The sequence below is a fragment of the Cervus canadensis genome, chromosome 20 (assembly GCF_019320065.1).
Source record: "Cervus canadensis isolate Bull #8, Minnesota chromosome 20, ASM1932006v1, whole genome shotgun sequence".
Classification (NCBI taxonomy): domain Eukaryota; kingdom Metazoa; phylum Chordata; class Mammalia; order Artiodactyla; family Cervidae; genus Cervus; species Cervus canadensis.
In genome coordinates this window covers 22,002,093-22,022,496 of record NC_057405.1, presented here as the reverse complement: position 1 = coordinate 22,022,496, position 20,404 = coordinate 22,002,093, and the positions used below count along the sequence as shown (strand labels likewise).

General features: G+C 37.9%; 1 protein-coding gene across 1 annotated transcript in view; it reads left to right on the top strand.

Moving 5' to 3' along the window:
* COL19A1 (collagen type XIX alpha 1 chain) overlaps positions 1-20,404 on the top strand; it is a 417,733-nt gene that overhangs the window by 77,797 nt on the left and 319,532 nt on the right. The window contains exons 7-8 of the mRNA XM_043439611.1: positions 2,584-2,664; positions 8,281-8,406. Of these exons, the coding sequence (XP_043295546.1) occupies positions 2,584-2,664; positions 8,281-8,406 (207 nt within the window). The remainder of the gene's footprint in view (positions 1-2,583; positions 2,665-8,280; positions 8,407-20,404) is intronic.

Genomic DNA, 20,404 nt, shown 5'->3' with positions numbered 1-20,404 from the left:
TGCGGGAGTTTGTGATGGACAGGGAGGCCTGGCGTGCTGCGGTTCGTGGGGTCACAAAGAGTCGGACATGACTGAGCGACTGAACTGAGCTGAATGGCAACAGTCCTAGGCAGACCTTTCAGAAAGTTCTCTCCAAAGTCAGAGGGGAAGTGGGTCTCAGCAGCTAAGCCTGAGTTGTGACTTCCAGCAGTGGGGGGAGCATAGACAGACAGGAAGTGATCCTCAGGGAGTTCTGAGGACAGTAGTAGGGAGTGATGGTTGCTCTTGCTGGAGCACTGCTGTTGAGTGGAATCTGATTTCCCGCATGGCTAGTGAGGGCAAAGTGGGGAACTGCGGGAACCAAAGAGCTTTAGGACTAGGATATAAGTGCCTAGCCTTTGAAGGAGAGGCAGCAATGCGAGAGGAACAAGTTATTGCAAGAGTGGGTTCTGGCTCAGAGCTCTGCTCTGGAGGTTGAGTGTTGTGTCCTGTGTTTCATTAACTTCTTACTCAAGGGAACAGTCTGAGACTAAAGAATATCGTTGTGTGTCCTGATAAAAAGACACTGTGAACATTGTAGTTTTACAATGGTTTTATGGTTTAATGTGGAATCTTAGTTCACTTAAAAATAATATTAAGCCATTATCACAATGATGGAGCTTTTAAAAGAGATATTCACTATTTAAGTTAGGCAAGTAAAATATATTTTATTTTTCAAAGATTCTAAATCCTACTAAAACTGTAAGTGAACTAAACGTTTTTATCATCTCCATACAAACCCTGTGATTTATAAGATCTGTTGTAATGTGAAAATGTTTCATTTTTTCAGAATGTAATTTATTGAAAAAACTTTTAGTGATTGCATTTTATTGCACGTGTACTACCCATGTGCTTTTGTGTAGAGAAATAGGTGACAAAACTGATAAAAGTATTTTTTAAAACAAATTCTTTGTGACAGAGTCAGTGTATTCTTATTCTAAAGCACTGTGTCAATGAAAGATTCTAAAGTAACTAATGAATTAAAAAAGCATAATTAAACTAGGCTGATTGTAGTTTCAGTGTCATAGGTACTTTATTAGGTTCTAATTCATAAAAAATTGGTCATTTATCTTCAGTTAAGTAAAATACTTCATATGAAGGCCCTAGAACAGTGGATGACATATAATAGAATTTCAGTGTTTATTGACCATTCAGGTAACAGTGTTGATGATAAATTAGTTTTAGTTAAGGAAAATGTTAATGGGAGTCTCCTCATTCTTCATTCTATATAATGGGTATGTTACTGCCTGATGTTTCATTAGACTATGTAAGACCGTGTATTTAAACTTTATAAGTAAAAGCTTACTTCAGTAACCTTGGAAAAGGTTATAGAGAAGAAATCATTACGTTTCATTTTTCATTTCATCAGAATTTTGCATTGGCTGCAAATCTTAAGCTGCTCATGAATCCGAAAGACGTCTGGCATTCTTAATGCTTTCTATGAGCTGAAATGATTCTGTTCATTTCAATGTAGAGAATAGTTACAGCTTTTTTCCTCCTTTCTTGCTTTTTTGGTGTTGGGGTAGAGATTCCAAGATAACCACAGATATTTGCTTTCTGTTATCATAGAATTAACTGTTATTACAGTTGGGTCTCACTGTAGAAAATGATGATCTCAAAGAAATACATATTCTACCTCTGTTACATTAAGATATAGAGAAAGAGGGGGAAGAAAAGAGGAGAGAGAGAAAGAGAAAGATGGGGAGGGGGGTGAGAAGGCAGGGGGAAGAGGTTGTTTATGGCCTATATTATATATCAAATCATCATGTGGTTATTAATAAATTATTAAATTTGCAACCATAGACTAATTTAAAACAGTGCCTCTGCCCATCTGTCATATTGAAATTTTGTCAATATTCTGTACCGTTTGCTTTCTCTGATGTGGTTATTTGACCTTGCCTTTACAGGAATGATTGTACTTTCCTGAAACTACTTTTAATTTCATATCCAAATGCCAACAAATGTGAATTTGCTGAGCAAAGAGAAGAATCAATTATTTTTGCAAAAAGATTGTGAGTCTTGGCCAGCAGTATGCCATATAACATAAAATCCATAGGTATTAAACAGAATCCATGAAAAATAGATAAAACTAAATACCATTTTTTTCCCCACCTTGGGAAGTGAGCATCTGTTTTAGTCCCTCAAGTTAGAGGTCTGGAACTACAGATAAAGCCTTTTCCATCATGAGCTCATACCTTTTACTTCACTTTTCCTCCAGGATTTTTTTACTTTGAAATATTCCTTATTTTGTGAGCATACTTTATTGTAGTGTATTATCTCTAATTAAATACTTCTTTTTTTCATGGTTTGAAGAGCAAAGATTTGCAATTGCTCTTATTATGTGATTTTCTTTACATATATATCTGTCTCAACAGCTAGGTCCATTGCTGTTTCTGAAATGGTCCATAAAATCATGACTCCTAAATGAAATAAAACCCAAAATATCTGCCAGTGATTTATTTGTATTAACTTATTTTTTTCTTTCCAGTTAACATCATTCTTAAATGCCCAAATGTGATTTTCAAACAACATTAATGATATGTCTTATTACTAATTTTTTAATAGATTGAACTTCACCAACTTCAAATCTACTGTAACTGGAACTTCATAGCCCAAGAAACATGTTGTGAGATATCAGACATTAAGGTAAGTTCCTTTTCTGGTGTGTGAAGACCATAGAAGGTCAGTTGCCTAGGCTGTAGAGTCACGTGTAGAGCAGCCCAGAATGTGTGCTGTTGAAACCAGTTGAGCAAACAGTTCCAAGCCAGAGACCCCTCTCGAGGCCTTCCCATCATTTCTTGCCACCATTTTAATCCCAGTGTTTTATCCCGAACTTCAGGAATGATATGGTCTTACTTTGGACTCAACATGAGTAAAAGAGAATCCATCCGTGCCTTTATTCCTAAACTATGTTCTGACATGTTCTGATGGAAGGATCATCACTTTCCAGTTGTAGGGATTTGACATCTGTGATCACTTCTCTCTCCTAGCCTGCCACCCGTTCTGGGCAGTTTTCCTTTGTGAGAGATTTTTTCCACTGCATCTTCCCTGCTCCTATTTCTGCCTTTACTTGGTGCCTAGACTTTTGTATTATCATGCCATCAGCCTTTCCCATCCCCAGGATAACCAGAATAAGTCTCCAAATCACTGCTTTGTAGATTCATTTACATTCTTCCACTGAACATCTGTTACTCAAAAGCATTGATCTTTTGGGCATTGTGCTAAGGAACAAGGCTAGCTAACCTCAATAAGGCGCATTCCCTGCCCTCTACTCATCTCTGTCTCCAAGCCTTTGGTCACTGTCTGTTCACAATGTTATAAATTCAGTTACTTAGCCTCTAATTCTTAATATCTTCCACCTAACTCTACAACTATTGCTTTCTTGTACTAACCTTTCATTAAAAAAGTAATCAGTTCAGTACTTTAGGTATCTCTTCTTGCAATGGCCATTTGTGCACCTTATATCATTATAGTTGTATTTGTTTTTAATTTATTCAACTACCTTTTAAATTCATTGATGGGATTATACTTTTGTGCGCTTCTTTTATGATTCCTAGTGCTTTGTTTGTAAAAGGGGTCAAAACATTGTTTCTTGACTTCTTGACCGTAGTTTGAAATGGATTAATTCTAAGAAGTCTTTAACAGAAAGAACATATAAAAAGTAAAAGCAAAATGTGAAAATATTATTCTTTGTGTCAGATTTCCCAGAAGTTTTACACTTTAACCATTGAAAATAAAATTTTATTAATAATTTAGTAATCAAAAATATTTTAAACTTTTATCACTCACTTTGGGTAGTAGAGTAATAATGTGACCAACTGACTCAAAGCATAGCTAAATCTCTAAAAATTGTATATTTTGCTTATGTAACTTGGTTTAATAAATTGTATCTCTAATCTAGTTCATGGCTCTCATTGCAATGAAAGCCAGCCAAATATCTTTCTATAAATATCTGAAAAGATAATTTAGAATGCCAATCTACAGACTTGAAATACCTAGACTTCCTGGAGCCACACATTTAAATATTGAAGATGTGACTTCTTCAAAAAAGTTTCTTTCATTAGTTAAGCTTTTATGTGAGGGCTCTTAAAACTAATTTTCCTTGATTGAAAAGTAATATAATGTTTTTTTATTATTGGTTCATTTTCTTTTAAATTTTTTTTTAATTGAAGGATAATTGCTTTACAGAATTTTGTAGTTTTCTGTCATACATCAACAAGAATCAGCCATAGGTATACCCATGTCCCCTCCCTCCCAGATCTCCCTCCCATCTCCCTCCCCATTCCACCCTTCAACCTGTTGCAGAGCCCCATTTGAGTTCCCTGAGTCACACAGCCAATTCCCATTGGCTATCTATTTTACATGTAGTATTGTAAATTTCTATGTTACTCTCTATACATTTCCCCTTCTCCCTCCTCTCCTCCCACCATGTCCATAAGTCTGTACTCTGCCTGTTTCTCCATTGCTGCCCTAAACATGAATTCATCAGTGCCATCTCTTCAGATTTCATAATATATGTGTCAGTATATGATATCTATATTTCTCTTTCTGACTTACTTCACTGTGTATAATAGGCGCTAGAACAGATTCAAATGTGTTCCCTTTAATGGCTGAGTAGTATTTCACTGAATACTAAAGCACCACAGCTTCTTTATCCATTCATCTGTTGATGGACATCTAGGTTGCTTCCATGTTCTAGCTATTGTAAATAGTGCTGCAGTGAGCATCAGGGTACCTGTGTCTTTTTCAGTTTTTATTTCCTAGGAGTGGGATTGCTGGGTCATATGGTGGTTTTATTCCTAGTTTTGTAAGGAGTCTCCATACCATCTTTCATAGTGGCTGTATCAGTTTACATTCCCACCAGCAATGCAAGTGTGTTCCCTTTTCTCCACATCCCCTCCAGCGTTTATTGTTTGTAGACATTTTGATCATGGCCGTTCTGACTAGTGTGAGGTGATATCTCATTGTAGTTTTGATTTGCATTTCCCTGATATTGAGTGATGGTGAGCATCTTTTCATGTTCTTGTTAGCCATCTGTATGTCTTCTTTGGAGAAACATCTCTTCAGGTCCCTTTACCACTTTTTGATTGGGTTGTTTGCTTTTCTGGTATTGAGTTGTCTGAGCTGCTTGTATATTGTGGAAATGAATTCTTTATCAGTTGTTTCATTTGCTATTATTTTCTCCCATTCTGAGGATTGTCTTTTCACCTTATGTGTAGTTTCCTTTGCTGTGCAAAAGCTTTTAAGTTTAATTAGGTCCCACTTGTTTATTTTTGTTTTTATGTTCACTACTCTAGGAGGTGAGTCATAGAAGATCTTGCTTTGATTTATGTTATCTAGTGTTCTGCCTATGTTATCCTCTATGAGTTTAATAGTTTCTGGTCCTACATTTAGGTCTTTATAATCTATTTTGAGTTTCTCTTTGTGTATGGTGTTAAGTAGTGATCTAATTTCATTCTTTTCTATGTAGCTGTCCAGTTTTCCCAGCACTACTTATTAAAGAGGGTGTCTTTGCCCCATTGTATATTCTTGCTCTATTTGTCAAAAATAATGTACCCATAAGTGTATGGGTTTATTTCTGGGCTTTCTATCTTGTTCCATGGTCTATATTTCTGTTTCTGTGTCAGTACCACACTGTCTTGATGACTGTAGCTTTGTAGTATAACCTGAAGCCAGGAAGGTTGATTCCTCCAGCTCCATTCTTCTTTCTCAATACTGCATTGGCTATTTGGGGTCCTTTGTGTTTCCATTTGAATTGTGAAATTTTTGGTTCTAGTTCTATGAAAAATACCAGTGGTAATTTGATAGGGATTGCATTGAATATGTAGACTGCATTTGGTAGTACAGTCACTTTCACAATATTGATTCTTCCTACCCAGGAACATAGAATATCTCTCCAAATGTTAATATCATCTTTGATTTCTTTCATCAGTGTCTTATAGTTTTCTGTATACAGGTCTTTTTCTCCTTAGGTAGGTTTATTTCTAGATATTTTATTCTTTTTGTTGCAATGGTGAATGGTATTGATTCCTTACTTTCTCTTTCTGATTTTTCATGTAATGATGTTTTGATGTATGTAAATATTATATTCTTTACCAACAGTCGCTCCAACTTGAATTACAAGACAATTGTTTAAGGAAATAGGCGATGCATTCAGTGGTATGATTTGGAATTAAATTTGAAATTAAAAGCAGTGACATGACCCCACACATTATGAAAAAAATCATGTTTTAAAAGGATTTAGTTTTAAAGAGTAGAAAATAAGATAGGAATTCATCTCCAAGCTTGAAAAAAATAATAAAAGACCTCTTTTCCTGCTCACAAGTATTTATGGGGGATATCACCATTCTGTTCATGTTTAACAGGAAATAGAACATGCTGCATTTACATTTAATGGAAATGTATGCTTTGGAAAGCTAATACAGTACATCTGCCATCATTCTGGCATCAACTATATATTTTTTTAATATTTTAACTTAGGAAATTTTAATATACTTGCTTAAAAATCTAATTTTGTCCTGTAATTTCAACTCAGACATCCTTTCTGTTATTAATATTTTATAGTATATTTCAAAAGTGAAATTTATTCAGTATAATCTGTAAATGTATTTCCTTGCTGCTATTAATTAGATTTTCTTTTTCTGAAGCAGTCAGGTTTCATGACTACAGACCTAGACAGAGAGAATGAAGAATAAATAAGGAGAAAAGGAGAAAATCAGCAATATTTGCTGAAAATAAATGAAAGAGATTATTAAAATGTTGAAGGGCTAATTAACTGAAATCAAAACCAGAGGTTTTATGAGGAAAGGGGTCCCTACTTGTACATCTTATGTTCCCAGTTGGCACTTTTTGGAATGTGTGGGCCGTTTTATAGTGAAGCCGGAGACGTGTTTTTAAAGTCATAAAAGTCCCCAATGTAAAGTAGTGAATCAGTTATCCAGAACAAAATTGTGAGCTTCAACTGCATCTTGATTACCTTAACTGAACCCATGGGACACAGGGCAGGACCTGGCTGGAAAACTGTATCAAATCATATGAGATAAATGGACTGTTTTAGTGATAATCCTGTGTATTTCATTCTAATGTAATTTTTAGACTCATAGACTTGGAAATTTAATGTCAATAACTAAATAGCTAATCATTAAATCTGCAGACAGTAAATTTGATAGAACTAGTGTTAAAGACAGGAAACTAATTGCAGTTTTTCTGGGAGCTATTTTTCTTATAGTGTTTACTGTGCTCAAAAGCATTAGAACTACCAATTTTTCAAATTTTTTTGGTTTGAAAAGCAATGTATGTTTACTATGTAAAATTTGGAAAATATAGCCAACTTCAAAGAAGGAAATAAATATCAATTGTGATCTCACCACAATAAATAACCACGGACAATATTTTAATTTTGTATCCTGACAATGTTTTCCCAGGCATATATAATTTGAAGTATATAAAGTAATGTGTGAAGCCTTCCCCATAAACTGCAAATTCAGAGATATGAAATTGTAAATTCATGAAAATGCAGATTCAGAGTTACAGACTGTGGGTAAGGACTCTTGTAAATGATGTTGAGGGGAAAGGAAACATTTATCTTCTTCAAATGCTCCATGTGGGTTTATTTTTTGATAGAAAAAAAGTTCATTGCTTTGTAACCAAATTTTACTTCATGTGACCCCACACCTTATGAACCCATTGGAGAAGTGATAAAAGTCATCACTTTGTTACAGGGAAGATTTTAATAACTTTATAGAACAATGGAATGGAATAAGATATACATATTTTGAGTAACTATATACCATCTTAGAGCATAAAAGAGTTTATTTTTTACTTTTACATGTCTTTATCATCATCTTGTTGAAGTAAACAATGTTTTAAAAGTTCGAATTACATTCTTTTTTTCTAAATTTGTTTCCAGAACAGATATACCAATGTTATTTGTGTAAAACATTTTACTGTAACAATTCAGTTCTTATAAATATTTGATGTTGCTGTACTTGTCATAAAGTCACATATAATAACTTTAGAATTTCTCACCAGACCTGGCATTTTAATACAATTCTAGTGTGTTGTCGTTGTAATAGAAACGTAGGAGGCTAGTGAAAGGGCAAAGTCGTTATGGACTTTCACATGCTGGTGTGAACCCTTGGTTGTTAGAAGCAAGGTCTTGCAGGTAAACCCAACCATGCCTAGTTTGGTGGGAGTCAGTGCTGGGAATGTCATGGTGTTTGGAATTGACTCTGTATCCTAAAGCCTCTTTCTGGATTTCAGTGCCCAGAGCAGCCTGGCTTTGGAGGTCCCGCAGCATCAACAGCACCTGCTCATGCCAGCAGAATATCTGCATTTTTGCCAGCAAAGCAGGAACTCACAGACCAGTGCCAGTGCGTGCCACTCAAGGTACGCTCTTCACCTGTGCCCATGGGAAGGCCACTCCACACTGTGAGCCCGGCCTGTGAGTGTGGCCCTGTGCGCAGAACGCAGCTTGCCCTCTGGTGTGCGTTGAATCAGGTGCCTGGGCCCCTCAGTCCCTGGGTGGGTTAAAGAGAAAGGCTTGGGGTTAGGATTCCCTGGATTTCACTCTGGATAGTTCTGAGGCCATCTGACATTCTTTCCTGGGTGGGAAGTAGAATGAAAAGGAAAATGAAGGGAGGAACCACCTGTACGACAGGATGAAACACATGCCAGGAATAGGCTTCAGTCATGGAAATTCTGGAGAAGAAAGTGGCAGCCACTCCAGGACTCTTGCCTGGAAAATCCCATGGATGGAGGAGGCTGGTAGGTGACAGTCCATGGGGTCACTGAGAGCCGGACACGACTGAGCACTTCACTTTCACTTTTGGGAGTTCACAAGCTGAGGGAGTCACAGTGCCTGCCCTCCAACACACATCCAACGGTGCTCCACACAGTGTATCTCTGTGCTGTGGAGACTGCACCTGTCCACTTCAAATACCCACCCAGACTTCCCCTCTGCTGTGAGTTGTATGGGGAATGCAGAAGGGCTGTGATTGCCCAAAGAATTTGTTTCGCTTGCCCTTTCCTGGTCAGGAAGCCTGGGTCCATCGAGGGACATGAATGTCTTTTGTGGATGTTGATGGCATTATGGGACCTGTCCTCGAAGTAGGCTGAGTGACCTCTGGACAGCTTCCCTCTATACCAGTACTCAAGGATACTGAGTATAGTAGCTACTACTAGTAGCTACTACTAGTAGCTAGCTACTAGCTCCTAGAGGTCCGAGGTGCTGTTACTTCTCGCGTGCTCAGGCTCAGGGCTTCCTGCTACTACTTCCCGTTCTGGCTGGAGGAGTGGGGAGGAGGGTGAGTTAGAAATTTAGAGGAACCTTACATTTCCTCTAGCAACCAGTACTACAGTGTGAGCTCTGTGAGAAAGGCTCTACGAGATGCAGGGGGTGTGGAGGAGAGCATGCTTCCCAGCCCATGATAGGTCTCCAGGAGGAGATGATGCTGGCAGGTGTTTGCAAGAGGTGGGTAGTGAGCCTTTGGTGGGGGGAGAAGAGACTCCCTGCAGAGGGATCTGTATCAGCTCCCAGGAGAGCAAAGCTTTGTCTTGCTATTGTCAGCTGATTTATAAACTGTATGTATTTAGTTTGATGTGACAGAATATGTGTTAACACAAAATTGATTTCTGCTCATGGAGAAGCAGGCTCACCTGGACAGAAAGGAGAGCAGGTAAGACACCACCAAATGCTGTCAGGATGAAAGAGGATGTGTTCAAAAGTGACTTCAAAATTGTTTTCATCTGATTTTTCTGTGTCCCACACAAATGTGAATTTCTGTAAAAAGCTATTGAATATATTTAAGTGCTGATTATTGAAATAAGGAAGACTGTATCAGCATGTAAATCTGCTTTTGCGTTTCTAATTAGGCTGGTCTATTCCATGGTGGCTCATGTGGTACAGTGTCTGCCTGCAATGCAGGAGACCTGAGTTCAATCCCTGGGTTGGGAAGATCGCCTGGAGAAAGAAATGGGAACCCACTCCAGTACTCTTGCCTGGAAGATCCCATGGATGGAGGAGCATGGTAGGCTACAGTCCATGTGGTCGCAAAGAGTCAGACACGACTGAGCGATTTCACTTTCAAAATGTACCTGTAAACCACAAGCAAAATTGTGAAGCAAGAAAGTCTGTTTCTTAGCTGGGGTTTAGCTTTGTTTAGCATTTTCTTCTTCAAATACTTGACAAACTCCTGTTTGCTGACAGGTCTCCACTGGAGATTTTTCATCACTCTATTCAAACAGCTTACCTTTGTTGAACATCTTCTCTGCATGAGGCCTAGTGCTAGATGTTAGAGGAAATAGAAAGAATAGGATATGTTCCCTGTTCGTGAGGATTTTTACATCTGCAGGGAGATAGAAGACCTTACAAGGCCACATGTAATAGGTCCTGTAGAGGGTTACAGGGATCCTAAGGGAACAGTCTGGGAGCTGGGGAGAGAGTGTGCTGGAGGAGATGGTGACAGCCAGATGGGTGTGGATCTGATTCTAGCCAGGATTCATGCTTAGAGATTTCCCTTCCCTTCTCCCCATCCTTCTCAGAATGCAACTGTCCTCTTCCCCACTCTCTGAGTCATGTCTTTTGTTAGCTAACTACTAGATAGATTAATTCCTGCTAAGGTTAAGAATTGATTATGTTCTTACTATTTTCCAAGGTAAAGCAGATTTAAGTTCTTTTCATGTCTTAACTTGGAAGTCCATGGTTTTAAATTATTTACATAATCTACACGGACTCCTTATTTTAAAAGATAAAAGACCGAAGTCTGCTAAATGACTGATCCATCAAAGTTGCACAGGAAGCTTCAACCAGACCATCCTCACCAGCACTTGATATATTTTGTCTTTTTTGATAATAGCCTTTCTAGCAGTTGTGAGATGTTACCTCATTGTGGTTTTGATTTGCATTTTCCTGATGATTAGTGATGTTGGCCTTCTGTATACCTTCTTTGGAAAAATATCTATACAGATTTTCTGCCCACTTTGAATAGGATTGTATGCTTTTTTTCCTGTTGAGTTGTATGGCCTCTTTATGCATTTTGGATATAAAATTATATATACCTTACCAGATGTCTGATTTGCAAATAGTACTTCCATTCAGATTTCATGTATAAGCAATATCATATCATATTTGTCTTTCACCGTCTGGCTTACTTCACTTAGTATGGACCTAATCTCTTGGTCCATCCCTGTTTCTAAAATGTCATTATTGCATTCTTTTTTATGACTGAGAAATAGTCCATTGTGTATACATAGCACATCTTCTTTTTTTTTAACTTATTTTGTATTTGAGTATAACTGATTAGCAATGTTGTTGTAGTTTCAAGTGGACAGCAAAGGGATTCAGCCATGCATATACATTTATCCATTCGCCCCGAAACTTTCCATCCACCCAGGCTGCTACATAACATTGAGCAGATTTCCCTTTGCTATACAGTAAGACCTTCTTCTTTATCCATTCTTCTGTCAGTGGACAATTAGGTTGCTTCCATGTCTTAGCTGTTATAAGTAGCCAGCACTATATATTGAAGAGACTATCCATTCCTCAGTGTATATTCTTGACTCCTTTGTCATAAATTGATTAACCATACATGTGTGGGTTTATTTTGGGATTTGCTATTCTGTTCCATGAGTTTCCCTGGTGGCTCAGTGGTGGAGAATCTGCCTGCTAATGCAGGAGATGCAGGTGCAATTCCCAGGTTTGAAAGATCGCTTGGAGAAGGCAATGGCAACCACTCCAGTATTCTTGCTTGGGAAATCCCACGGACAGAGGAATCTGGCAGGCTGTAGTCCATGTGGTAACAAAAGAGGTAGACATGACTTAGCAACTAAACAATAACAACATTGTGTTCCATTGATCTATATGTCTATTTAGTGTGAATACTAGTGTGAATACTGTTTTAATTACTATAGCTTTATAATATAGCTTGAAAACAGGATCCATCTAAATACTACCTAGAGTTCACTCACTTTAGATATAAATACACACACAAACTGAAAGTGAAGGGATGGAAAAAGATATCCCATGCAAATGGAAATCGAAAGCTGAGGTAGCTATACTAATCAGACAAAATACTCCTTAAACAATGTCAAAAGAGACAAAGATGACTTTTATATAATAAAGTGGTCAGTCCAACAAGAGGATGTAACATTTGTAAATATTTATGCACCTAATATATATAAAGCTAAATACATTAAGAAAATATTAACATATCTAAACGGAGAAATAATCAGTAATACAATAATAGTAGGGAATTTTAATGCCCCACTACATCAATGGATAGCTCATCCAGACAGAAAATCAATAAGGAAACATTAGCCTTAAATGACAGATGAGCCAGATGAATTTAAGAGATATACATAGAATATTCCCTCTTAAAGCAATAGAATATATTCTTCTCAAGTGTAAATGGAACATTTTCTAGAATAGATTGTATTTTAGGCCATGAAACAAGCCTTAATGAATTAAAAGGATTGAAATTATATCAGGCATATTTTTCTGACCACAGTGGTATGAAACTTGAAATTAATTACACAAAGAAAACTGGAAAATTCATAGATGTTGAGATTAAACAGCATGCTGCTGAGTAATCAATGAATGAAAGAAAAAATAAAAAAAGAAATTATAATGTACCATGAGACAAATGAAACTGGAAATATAACATACCAAAACTTGTGGGATGCAACAAAAGCAGTTCCAGGAAGGGAGTTCATAGTGATAGGTGCTTGCCTTAAGAAACAAGAAGAGGCTTAAATAAATAACCTGACTTTCTGCCTTAACAAACTAGAAAAAGAAAAATGAATGAAGTTGAAGTTAGTAGAAGGAAGCACATAAAAATTAGAACAGAAATAAATGGAATAGAGAATAAAAATACAATCGAGAAAATCAATGAAGCCAAGAGCTGATTTTCTGAAGAGAGAAAAAAAAAAAATTGACATGCCTATAGTTAGCTAAATTCACAAAGGAAAAAGAGAGGACTCAGATAAAAAATGAAAGAGATTATGTCACAACTGATATCACAGAAATACAAATGATAATTAGCACATTCATTAAATCCCAAATATATAAAATATACAAAACTGTATGAGTTATAATGTATTAAAAAGTTTTCCATTTATGACACATTTAAAAAACATTAACATTTGTTTTAACATCCAGACTACCCAAAAGTCATAATGACAAGAGATTTTAGTGGCAAGGCAAAAACAGCTGGGATAAAATATATTGATAATCTAGAGAACAAGGCAAATATTTAAATAATATACTTCCTTTATTGTTTCAGTACAGGCACCAGCATTTAATTAAGCCAGCATCACCCTTGCTGTGCAATTATGAACTCAGATGACCATTGCATGAATGTTACCAGCTTTCTTTGCACTTGTAATAAACATGCATGCATGCTAAGTCGCTTCAGTCATGTCCGACTCTGTGCGACCCTGTGGACAGCAGCCCACCAGGCTCCTCCATCCACAGGATTCTCCAGGCAAGAATACTGGAGTGGGTTGCCAATAAACACAGGTGTATTGTTTTCTTTTGAGGATTTGATTTTGAGTAAATTTCTGTTCTTATTGTACTTTCTGATTCTACAGCTTTAATATGCAGTAAATAAAGATGGCTTTCCATCTGTGTTTGAGTCTTGTGTATAATTTTCATTATTAGAGTAGATGCTCAAATTAGTGCCTGCATAGTTTGAAGATCAGAAGTCGTTTTTGCTCTTAGGCATATTGAATAGTTGATTTGTGAAATGATCAGAAGTAGAGTGTTACTGAGGCAACCAGATGGTATTCTCAAAGTTTTCCTTTTGGTCTGTTAAGACCAAGAAAGGATATTTAGGTTGGTGGGGCAGTATATTAGCAAGAGTATCACTTTGGAGCCTGAATCATTTGGGATTCAATCCTGTCTACTTGTTACTTGCTTTGAAACCAGTGCTTTATAATGCTGAGTCAGCAGCTTATTGTGACAAAGAAATACCCAGTAGGAACTTGCACAGAGTAGATACTTAATAAATGTACATTTTCTCTGCTTTCCTATCTGCAGTGTAATTGCTTACACGTTGAAAGAGAGGTGGGGATAATCCTTTTACGTTGAGTTTAGTTTCTTTTGTGGCTTGATCAAAAGCAAACAGATCTCTTTGTGAAAGATTCCCTTAGAATTTTCAATTGATTAAATGTTTTAGGTTATAAAAATTTTGAGCTGTTATTATATGGCTACTTATAATAAATATTAATAATTTAATGATAGTTATTTCTTCCAAAGATCAATGATTTAAGTCATTCATTCAAATCTGTGTTTATTTTGTTCCCAATATTATTTGACAAGACCCTTCTTTAATATAGTGTGCTGGTTTTTCAAGAGATTCCTTACATTGTTATGCTTAGATGATGCTGGTTAGGAACCATCCAGAGGTAACTGTAATTTAATTTTTCTCATTAACTATAAGGTATATATTACTAGTCTTTTGGTGCACTTTACTTTTGGCCCAAGGAGATAAAATGAGACAAGTTTTGAGAACACAGTTCCCAAATCTCTTTCCCAATTATGTACTACTCATTACAACATTCCTAAAGGTGTTAAGTTTTGAGAATCCTTACTGTGATCTGTGAATGCTTTATAAAGAGCAAGTTTTACTTTTATTTATGCCAGTTCGCTATGAGTTAGACAACTGTTCTGAATGGTCCTGTAAGAAATCCTGTTCTGTGTGGGTCAGAACCCACCAGTGGCTTCCTGTTTCCCTCAAGGTAGTACTGAAGCTCTTTCCATGGGCCGCAGTGTTCTCCGCAATGAGTCAAGCCCATCCTGCCCCACTAACCGTCTCTATATTAGCTCCTACACTCCCGCCATTCATGTTTGTTCCAGGGTCAGTGTACCAGGCTACCTATACCTGGAATGTTCTTCTAGATTTTCACTTGGCTCTTTCCGTCACATCATTTAGGCCCTGTCTCATAAATCACTTTAAACTAGAAAGGTCTTTGTGGCATTGCTATGTAAAAAGAATCCTTTCCTTCTACCTCTATGTTCTTTATTTTCTTAGCACTTTTATTGTTACATGTTATTATTATGCCTTTGTTTATTTCCCCACTAGAATATGAGTTCTGCAAGCACCATACATAGAACAGCACATAATAGTAGCTAAAAATAGGTTGAATGAATGAATGAATGATATACCACAAAGAAAGACTAAGTCATCAACTCAGCTGTTTCTAGAACCTGTGAATTCTGTGCCCCATTGCCCAGGGGCCCTTGCCAGGCAAGGTGAAGAGTCAGGTTGTAGAGAAAGAACTAGGCAAGCTAAATCATAAAGAACTGTTGGATTATTCACTAATGTTCTACCATACTTTTCCTTTAAAAAACAAAAGCTTTAGAAAAAAACTTTTACATAGCCTTAGTTTGATATTGCCAATTAGTTAGTGAAGAATAAAAAATATTTGGAAAAATGCCCCAAGTTTTGGCTTGACTTAATGTTTACCTATACTGCCTATTTTCTCCTCCACACTATGAAGCTTCATTAGTCTGATTTACGGCTGCTTTTTTCTTCATAAAACTGATGACCCGCTCTCATGGAGAAAGGCGATTTGAGATTCAACCGCTGCTCATAAAACACATACTTGTGATGAGCGTTCGTGTCAGGTCACCTAATCAAACCGCTCTAACCATGCCCTCTCTCCGAGACTAAACTCTGGATGACACTGCATGAAATAATAATTAATGCTTTTCTTTCATTTAGACTCAATTATTGTAATTTTATGAATCTTTTAATTCCCTTAGCAAGTATAGTTAGCAACCTAATTACTTAGCAACCGCTTTACTTTCTCAGTTTTTTAAGACCCTTGTTAATACCTTCACCCACTTCAGAGTTTAAATTCCCTCAGAGTTTTATAAAAGATCAGCTCAATTTCAATGTTCCTGAACCTAAGGGGAAGTATGATCTGAGGTCTATTTGGGGAATGATTTTCCAGTTTATTTTTGTATTATTATCTTCCCTATCAAGTTAATTTCCCCCAAAGTATAGGCTTTATGAAATAATTGCTTTGCTGGTATAGTTTCAGAGAAAAAGCAAAATAATTTAAGCTGAAATAAGTTAATTTACTTGACTCTATAATGAAAAACTTGAGTATTGATTTTTTTCTACTACCCCTACCTTCTAATCTCAGTCTATGAAAGTTTCCACTCTGAGTGATCTAGTCTGTTAACCCAGAGATTACTAGTGAATTTCCCTTTATTTCTGATCCAACATTACTTACATGCCCCTTCCAAAGACACACTGCACCAATAATAAATAATTGAATCAAAATATGTTCATAATATTTAAAGAAGGAATATTTTCCCCTTAGTAATAACCTCAGAGAAGTAGGATTTAATATTTATGGTTTTCACTTTTTGTCTATGTCATTATGGAAGTAAAGAATAGTTTTCCATCCTTTCTAATCCAATATTGAACATATTAGATTAATTGACAAGTTCTTTTTTGTTTTTGTAATTTTATTGCATCTGATATAATCTCATCTAATCTGTAGGAACTTGAAGTTGACATTTACTTGTGTACCTTAAATCAACATGTAATATCAGTGTAATAATGGTATTATATGCTCATAAAATTCTGATGTATTTATTAATCTCTACTAAGCGTTAGTGATAGAGAAGTTAAAAGAGTTTACATTAGTTTCCACTGTCTCAAGGATAAGTTTATTAGACTGAATTTGTGAAAGATCCATTTAAGCAATTAAAGGTTCAAATCAGCTTCACTGAGCAAATTTTTCCAGGCAGGTGGAAGGGCAGGAAGCAGACAAATGGAATAACCCAGCTTCGGGGATTTTCCTGGAGGATGCAGTGGAAGGTCAGACACACTAAATATAAAAATATAGGTATCTTCATAACTTATTTGATTTGAAAGCTCCAGGTACTAGTTGAAGGAACAGAGAAAGAATCATTCCTTATCTTTGACAAATGTAAAAGAAATAGCAAAGCTAAATTTTTTATGACTGTGTGGAGAAGGTTTGAGTTTTGATTAGCACTTTGATAATTACTGCTTACTTTCTATTGCTTTATTGTCAGCAGTGTAGTTTAATAATTTGTGAATAATATGAAGAAAGAACTTAAGGTATACTCTTTGGTGCACGCAAAAGGAACTCATCTATGACAACCTGAGCAGTTAGTACATTGTTTGAAAAAACTGCTAACGACCATTTCTGTATTTCAGGGTGCAGTTGGTTTTAAAGGTGAATTGGGTACTCCTGGAATTCCTGGGGAAAGCTATGCTGATTTGCTACTTGATTAAACTTTGTGGCTGTTTTACTGGATTGTACCACATAGGAAGGGAAAGTGCCCAGAACAAGTCTGGTATTTGGGAGGAGGTGGAAGTGAGTCAGCAAACTGTGGCCCTGCCGGAGGGCTGCCAAAAAATGCCTGCTGTGTGATTTTGTAAATCAGGTTCTGCTGGAACATAGTCATGCTCATGTGTCTTCATCGAGGCTAAGGCTGCTTTTGTGGTACACAATGGCGTTTGGTGATTGTGGCAGAGATTCTAAAATGTTTGCTGTCTCGTCCTTTGCAAAAAAAACAGTTGCTCCAGAACATTTGCCATTATTCTAAGAGACCTAAGGCTTCTTAATTTCACAATGTTATGTTTGGTATAGTATCTTTTCTGTGATTGTGGTTTTGAATCTGTCTGCCCTCTGATGGAGATGGATTAAGAGGCTGATGGAAGCTTCCTGATGGGAGAGACTGAAATGAGAGGGAAACTGGTTCCTGTTCTGATGGACAGGGCGGTGCTCAGTAAATCTTTAATCCAGTTTTCTGTTGGTGGCTGGGGCTGTGTTCACTCCCTGTTGTCTGACCTGTGGTGGAGGTGATGAAGATAGTGGGGACCTCCTTCAGAAGGTCCCATGTGTGCACTGCTGCATTAAGTGCCCCCGACCCTGCAGCGGGCCTCTGCTGACCCACGCCTCTGCCAAAGACTCCTGGACACTCATGGGCAAGACTGAGTCAGTCTCTGGTGGGGTCACTGCTCCTTTATCTTCGATCCTGGGGCACAAGGTTCTGTCTGTGCCTCCAAGTCTCTGTTTCCCAGTCCTGTGTAAGTTCTGGCGGCTCTCTGGTGGGGTTAGTAGCGACCTCCTCCAAGAGGGCTCATGCCATGCCCAGTTCTGTGGCACCCAGACCCCTGCCCCTGCGGCAGGCCACTGCTGACCCACCTGTGCCTCCACAGGAGACACTCAGACACTCAGAGGCAGGTCTGGCTCAGTGTCTGTGGCGTCTCCTGGTGTGCACAAGGTTCTGTTGAGTCCTCCGAGTGTCTCTGGCGGGTGTGAGATTTGATTCTAAATGCAGTTTTGCCCCTCCTACAGTCTTGCTGGGGCTTCTCCTTTGTCTTTGGGGTAAATTTTTTTGGTGGGATCCAACATTGTCCTGTCGATGGTTGTTCAGCAGCGACTTGTAATTTTGGAGTTCTCGCAGAAAAGCACATGTCCTTCTGCTCCACAGTGTGCATGGGGAGAGCTCTCTGATGAGATGTAAAACCCACAGGCCAACTGTGAACTCAAGTGTGCTTCCCAGGTTGCCCGGTCCTGGTTTGGCATCGCCGGCTCCGAGCCGTGGCCTCCGGTTATGCCTCCTCACAACACCTGTCAGTCCCTCTGACCCCGCTGGGTGCACGGGGAAGGAGGAGGAGGAGGAGGGAGGGAAGGGGGGAGAAGCTGAGAGGAAGAAAGTAGGGAAAACCTGTAGACCATTCAGGTATGACCCAAATCAAATTCCTTATGACTATACAGTGGAAGTGAGAAATAGATCCAAGGGACTAGATCTGATAGACAGAGTGCCTGACGAACTGTGGATGGAGGTTCGTGACACTGAACAAGAGGTAGTGATCTAGACCATCCTCAAGAAAAAGAAATGCAAAAAGGCAAAATGGCTGTCTTGAGGAGGGCCTCCAAATAGCTGAGAGAATAAGAGAAGCTAAAGGCAAAGGAGAAAAGGAAAGATATACTTATTTGAATGCAGAGATCCAAAGAATAACAAGGAGAGGTAAGAAAGCCTTCTTCAGTGATCAATGCAAAGAAATACAGGAAAACAGTAGAGTGGGAAAGACTAGAGATCTCTTCAAAAATGTTAGAGATACCAACAGAACATTTCATGCAAAGATGGGCACAATAAAGGGCAGAAATCATATGGACCTAAAAGAAGCAGAAGATATTAAGAGGTGGCATGAATACACAGAAGAACTATACAAAAAAGATCTTCATGACCCAGATAACCATGATGTTGGGATCACTCACCTAGAGCCAGACATTCTGGAATGCGAAGTCAAGTGGGCCTTATAAAGCATCACTATAAGCAAAGCTAGTAGAGGTAATGGAATTCCACTTGAGCTATTTCAAATCCTAAAAGATAATGCTGTGAAAGTGCTGCACTCAATATGCCAGCAAATTTGGAAAACCCAGAAGTGGCCACAGGACTGGAAAAGGTCAGTTTTCATTCTAGTCCCAAAGAAAGGCAATGCCAAAGAATATTCAAACTACCGCACAATTGCACTTATCTCACATGCTAGCAGAGTAATGCTCCATATTCTCCAAGCCAGGCTTCAACAGTACATGCACTGTGAATTTCCAGATGTTCAAGCTGGATTTAGAAAAGGCATAGGAACCAGAGATCAAATTGCCAACATCTGTTGGATCATTGAAAAAGCAAGAGAGTTCCAGAAAAAACATCTACTTCTGCTTTATTGACTATGCTAAAGCCTTTGACTGTGTGGATAACAACAAACTGTGGAAAATTCTTAAAGAGATGGGAATACCAGACCATCTGACCTGCCTCCTTACAAATATGTATGCAGGTCAAGAAGTAACAGTTAGAACTGGACATGGAACAACAGACTGGTTACAAATTGGGAAAGGAGTATGTCAAGGCTGTATATTGCCACCCTGTTTACTTAATTTACATGCAGAGTACATCATGCAAAATGCCGGGCTGGATGAAGCACAAGCTGGAATCAAGATTGCTGGGAGAAATATAAATAACCTCAGATATGCAGATGACACCACCCTTATGGCAGAAAGCAAAGAACTAAAGAGCCTCTTGATGAAAGTGAAAGAGAAGAGTCAAAAAGTTGGCTTAAAACTCAACATTCAGCAAACTAAGATCATGGCATCTGGTCCCATCACTTCATGGCAAATAGATGGAGTAACCATGGAAACAGTGAGAGACTTTATTTTCCTGGGCTCCAAAATCACTGCAGATGGTGATTGAAGCCATGAAGTTAAAAGACACTTGCTCCTTGGAAGAAAAGCTATGACCAACCTAGATAACATGTTAAAAAGCAGAGACATTACTTTGCCAACAAAGGTCCATCTAGTCAAAGCTATGGTTTTTCCAGTAGTCATGTATGGATATGAG